Source organism: Curcuma longa, chromosome 8 (assembly GCF_044706935.1).
Source record: "Curcuma longa cultivar G26 ecotype Majalengka, Jawa Barat chromosome 8, ITB_CL_G26_1.1, whole genome shotgun sequence".
Classification (NCBI taxonomy): Eukaryota; Viridiplantae; Streptophyta; class Magnoliopsida; order Zingiberales; family Zingiberaceae; genus Curcuma; species Curcuma longa.
Genome location: NC_133868.1, coordinates 11,771,716 through 11,777,912, shown reverse-complemented (window position 1 = coordinate 11,777,912; position 6,197 = coordinate 11,771,716). Strand labels below are relative to the sequence as shown.

The 6,197-nt window shown below is 35.9% G+C and overlaps 1 protein-coding gene across 1 annotated transcript; it reads right to left on the bottom strand.

The window, feature by feature from the left end:
• Positions 1 to 3,253: 3,253 nt before the first annotated feature.
• Positions 3,254 to 5,844, bottom strand: LOC141833560 (flavanone 3-dioxygenase 2-like). Its single transcript, XM_074721035.1, has 4 exons — positions 5,574 to 5,844; positions 5,259 to 5,506; positions 4,018 to 4,342; positions 3,254 to 3,827 (listed from the first exon to the last, which is right to left on the bottom strand). Exons 1-4 carry the CDS (start codon positions 5,766 to 5,768, stop codon positions 3,555 to 3,557), a joined length of 1,041 nt encoding a protein of 346 aa, XP_074577136.1. The 5' UTR covers positions 5,769 to 5,844; the 3' UTR covers positions 3,254 to 3,554.
• Positions 5,845 to 6,197: the final 353 nt, after the last annotated feature.

Sequence of the window (6,197 nt, the reverse complement as noted above, 5' to 3'; positions counted from 1 at the left end):
TTTCAGCATGTCTAATTGTAACATTGAACAGAAATTTATAGCAAAAGGTACTATTCTGAGCAAGAGTATGTGTCCTAAGACTCCAAAAAAATTAACCGAGATAAAAAAAATATATGCAAGTGTCATTGGTAGTTTGATGTGCATTAAGTCGTGTACAGATCCTGATATTAGCTATGTTATTGACTTAGTTAGTCAATTTCAATCAAATTCAAGATCGAGACACTTAAAAGTGGTGAAGAGGATATTTAGATATCTTAAAGGGACAACAGATTATTGTCTCTATTTTCAAGGATCTAATATAAGTCTGAAAAAAATATACAGATGCAGATTAGGTAGGAAATCTTGATGATAAAAAACCCACATCTTGTTATACATTCTTGCTAAATGGTGACACCATCTTATGGAACAGTAAGAAATAGACTTGTGTAGCACTGCCAACAATGGAAGCAAAGTATATGACTTATTCAGTGACTGTGCAAGAAGTCGTCTGGTTAAGATGGTTCCTGAAGCATCTAAAGATTGTTAAGGACAATAAGAGTCCTATTACAGTGTACTGTGACAATCAAACTGCCATAACTTTTTCTAAGAATTTCAAATATCACAGCAAAGGCAAGTACATAGCTATAAAGTATAGCTTTATAAAGAATATAATTGCTAAGAAAAAAATAATTCTTGAATATATCCCTACATGTGTTATGATTACAAATCATTTTACTAAGCTATTGGCTAGAGAGTCATTTCAAGGACATATGAAGTCTTTAGGACTTTGGAGAATGTAACATATTATAAGACAATCAAATATTAAAAGATGATTGTTTATGAAATGTCATGATCTATTTAGTGTATATGTCTTTGTAACATTTAGATAAAATCTCGATGAGCATGTTGGCAGGTTGAAATTGGTTCTCTCACATGGACAATCATCTCTATTTATTAAATATAAATAGAGGTAAGACTATTACTTATGGAATAACTAAGGAAGTTGTGAATGGAGACATACCTGTAAGTTGGAGTCACCTTGATAGTTGTATCAAAATGAGATCATTTGTAAATTAATAATGATCAGAGTAAATGAACCCACCATTTACTAAACTTGTAAGAAGCTAAATTAGAATTCATGATTTAAATTCAAGATTAGACATTGGAAATGTCTAGATCAAAATATCTATGATGTTTAAGAATAGCATGTACTCTTTATTAGTAAAAGAATAACATCGTAATATGTGATTTATACCACATGTGCAATAGTAATAATAAAGGTAGTAGGAGAATGAATCTCTACTTCTCTACTATGTGAGACCTTTGAGATTATGAGTTAATCTCGATTTTACCCTAAGTGACTATTTAGCTGTCTTCTTGAAGTTTTAATCAGATCTGCTACTTTAGCATGTATCCTATTGAATATGGATGATTCGGTCTGTGAAACATGACAAGGAAAGTGATTGATTAAAATGAATAGATTTTTACTAAAATGGATTTACATCTTTGATATTTATTTACTAGTCAACCAATTATATTTTTATTGAGTACATAAAATGAAATTGTGAATAATTATATTAAATAAAAATATTGCGAACATGCTCTTGACATAATAATCATTATGAGGGATTAGAGATGTTCATGTTGATGTAAATGATTTAATCTAGGGTAAATGCAAGATGTTGATGTGTGTAATTTGTTTGGAAGAGCAACTATGTAAGGTGTAACAACTTTCTTAGTATTAATCGCTCAGAATGCTTGCTGTTGCACAAACTATTTTTCTTGATGTATGAATTGGATATTGTATTTGATCTTTGTGGCTATATTTTTATTTTTGTGACTTAAATAGGATGAGTGGGAGATGTTGGAGTCACGTCTGCATAACGTACAGATGTGATAACTGCTCACATCTGCACATTGGGGGTTGTTTTTTATTGCCTTTAAAAAGGCAAAACGTGCAGATGTGGGGGTTGTTTTTTATTGCCTTTAAAAAGGCTGCATTCGAACATTGCGTCCAAGTGAAAAAAAAGGAGCATAGAGCATGAGGAAACTCTATAGATTTTTTTCAAAAATTGTGCATTTTGTGAAAATATCTCTAGAGGAGAAACATCCATTACCGATAGGGATTTAGTTCATGAATAGCAAAGAGTTGTTCGATCCGTAACATCCTTCCGATGATAAGTACGAAAAACAAGATCGATAAAGAATCATTATAAATATTTATAATTTTAATTTTTTTGTTCGATAATTCATGCATTCAAAACAACAATTAGAATGGAAATGAACCATAAATAACTTACTTTTCTCATTTTCTTCTATCACATAATTTGTTGATAAGTCATCCCTACAATTTGCTTTAATATGCCCAAATCTTTTGCAATCATAACACTGAACATAATTTTTGTTTCATTGTTTGTCCCTAGTGAAATGTCCTTGTCCATCAGAATGGCCTCTTCCTCTACTTCTACCACATCTTCTACCACGAAAGCCTCTTCCATGCCCTCTACTAGTGGAGTCTTCCTCTTTCTCTATCTCCCCCTTCACTTGAGAAGTTTGAATGTCTTTTTTCATTCTTTTTAATTAATTTATTTTGCCTTATCTCATGAGCTTGCAAAGAACCCATTAGTTAATCAAAGGAGAAAATAGAGAAATCTTTAGTCTCCTCGATTGCAGTTACTATATAATCATATTTTAGAGTCAAACTTTGTAAAACTTTGGGAACACTAATTGCATCAATAATATTTCTCTATAATACCTCATTTAATCGATAATTGAAATTACTCTAGATAAATAAATCTTATAATATTTCATTACCTTTCATGAGCAATATCTCAAACTCACTTTTGAGAGTCTGAAGTTTCACTGCTATTATCTTGGAGGAGCTTTGAAATTCTTTCTGTACTATTTTCCATGTCGCTTTTAAGATTGTAGCAGCTGTAATTCTTGAAAAAAATCATCTCATAAACTATTTGTTGAATGAAGAATAATACTTTTGAATCTTTTTTCTTGTTCTCCCTTAATCGACTTTCATCTGCATTTTTGTTGTCAAAGTCTCTCACTACTAAATCCCAAAGATTTTGAGATCTAAATAGAGTATACTCTCTAAAACTCATTACACTCTCCTTTGAAAATAAAAATAAGAGGTTGATAAACTCCATTAATTATCATTGAAAACTCAGGACACTTCAGATAAGAGAGGGGATCACAATTTTATTGATAAAACAAGTAGGCACTTCAGATAAGGGAGGGGATCTATTTATAGGCTAATTACATAACTTAAATAACTCATTAACTCCTCAATTATACTCCATTGATTCCACACCTACTAATCACTAAATGCAATATTATCCCACTAACTCAATTACATATCTATTAATTTAAATAATAATCATTGAACCACTAATTATTATCATAATAATTTTTCTTAACTACGATTACCACTAATTACTAATTCATCAATCCACTAATTACTACTAATCAATCATTAATTTAGAACCATTCTTTAACACCAACAACAACAATAAAAAACCATTTAACTAGCACGAAGCCTGGTGGACTACATGATTTACCGTCCGCTATGTGGGAGCGTCGGGACAGGTTTCCCTTTCCTTTTTGAAGAGTTCGAGGCAGTGCTCTTGGTCCAGGTTCCTGCTCCAGAATTTCTTGTAGTACTCGTCGTAGGTGTAACTCCGATAGACGGCTGGGCAGCCGTCGGCGATGAGCTTCTCGGGAGGGCTGATGAGCACGCTGTTGCAGGGGCAGAGGAAAGACGCCACTGACATCCTTTCCTTGTTTGAGTTGACCACAGCTCGATGCCACACACTCTTGTACCTACCATTACTCAGTGCCTGCATGCAACATGATGCTCAATAAATATAATCACTTTTATTATGTTAAAGATGATCGAACTAGCCTGGACGCCTGTTTTATTTTATAGCTCCATTTACATTTACAAATTGTCTTGTATTATATTATATCATGTACTTTAAATACTATAAATTGGACTTTTTGCCGTGCAAGTGTGGGGTGTGGTGTCACCTGTAGCTGGTCACCGATGTTGATGACGAATGCGTTGGGTTTGGGATCCACCGCGATCCATTTACCGTCTTTGTGGACCTGTAAGCCGGAGACGTGGGGGTCCTGCAAAAGAATGGTGAGGGCGTTGGGGTCGGTGTGCGCCGGCAGGCCGTAGGTGAGCTCCGGCTCCGGGCACGTCGGGTAGTAATTCACGGCCATGTGTTGCTCTTGCTCCCCCAGAACTCTCACCAGGTACTCCTCCTCCAATCCTAAGCTCAACGATATGATTCCGAGAATTCGGAATCCAAGCTGACGAACTTGCTTACAGTAACTGCCAAACACATCCCTGATACAGATCAAGAAATTCAATCATAAATAAATAATAAGATGTAGCAGGGACTCATTAAATACAGGTCTCCATTCGCTGTCCCTGTGTCATGTGACTTCACATGTAAGGATACTGTATGCTGGTTTGGGTTTGGTTGTACAATTTAATTATTCATAATGAATTTGTCTGCTTTCTCTATTTAAAGTTTGGCCTTCCCTTACCATACAATTTCAACTCGTCCTGGCTGGCTTGGTTTGGCTGTGAAAGTATTTCCGATGAGTCTTGCCATGCTAGAGAAAGGTGCACGCCAAGCAAACACGCAAACCAAAGAAGACGTCTGACCGCGTCACTCACATGGCAGGCCGTAACAATGAATTGACGCATACTGCGCGTAACAGGGCAGACGACTGATACACGTTTTGACCAGATTACAGCGAACAGATTCGGTGCGCTTTTTTTATTGATGTTAGATTTGATAAAGTTCATTTAACTTCATTCATTTGTAAAAAAATATAAATTTAATTTATAATATTTATAGATAATATTAATGAATAATTTATGATCGTATTTATGAATAGATTTATTTATTAATTTATATAAAATTTAATTCTCTAATATATATGAAAATATTCATAAATAATTTTATAAATTTTTTTATATTCTTTTTGAATCTAGTTAAAAATAAAAAAATAATATAAATTTTATACAATAAAAATATCAACATTAATAATTGAGCTCCATTAAAAATTTAAAGAAACAGGAGGTCAATTCGAATTTGATAAAAAAAAATAAATAAATAAATAAATTTGACCAAACTTGATAAACAAATAAATAAATTTTAATACTTGCAGCTATTCTTGACTCGATTGTATACTCGTTTACACCTTAGTTTTGACGGATGAGAAATGAAAGAAAGGGAAGGAAGAGGACTCACTTAAAAGAGGAAGGATTGGAAGGCCAGTCGGGGATGAATTCCTCGAGCGGGTAGCAATGAAGGCGGAGGTAGTCTCTCCAGTTGTGGACCGTCTCCTTCCTCACATTAAAGCTCGTGGACAGGCGAATTTTCTTGGCGGGATCGTCGGAGTAGAGCTTCGCTTTCTCCTCCGGCGGGAGGCGAAAGAACTCCAGGGCGATGGCCAGAACCTTCTTGATCAATTCGGCGGCGATTCCATGATTGACGACCTGCAGCGGTAGGGCGGTTATGGAACGACCGCTTAAGCAGCAGAGACGGCAAGTAACGATCGAGGACCTGAAAGAAGCCGTATAGTCGACAAGCCTTCTCAATTTGGGAGATGATTTGGGACTTGTCGGGGGCGCCGAAATCTACAACGGGGATGTTGGCGTCGGCGATGACGTGGTCGAGGCGGGGTCGTTCGTTCTCCGGCCTCACGTAGTTGCTGGGCATGGTGTCATGGACCCCGGTCGAGAGAAGCATATCCGCCATGGCAGGCAGCGAAGGGAATAGAGAAGTGAACGAGAAGAAGCGAGGAGTGAAATTGGAGATGAATTAGGAGGATGTATGTATAATTATGCATTTATTGATGCAAATTTATGCTATTACGCGCCGTTGACGCTAGCCGTCGTCGTTAGCCGATTACGTCAGAATATTAATTTATTCGACAAATTTATGACGTCCACGATGGCTCCCGAGTCCCAGCCAGGTACCGGCGACGTCGATCGACGTCGATCCGCGTGGACTGGAGCGTGTGTCCCACTCTCCGCGTTGGAATCAGATGCAGCAAATTAAATATAGCGCTTTTTGTGCTTAGGACTCGGTCAAGATATATCATACTTTATTTCAGACCGCATGTAATTTCAATACTATCTCTCTCATCGATAATTATAATATCAATTTATTTATTTTTAAATATTC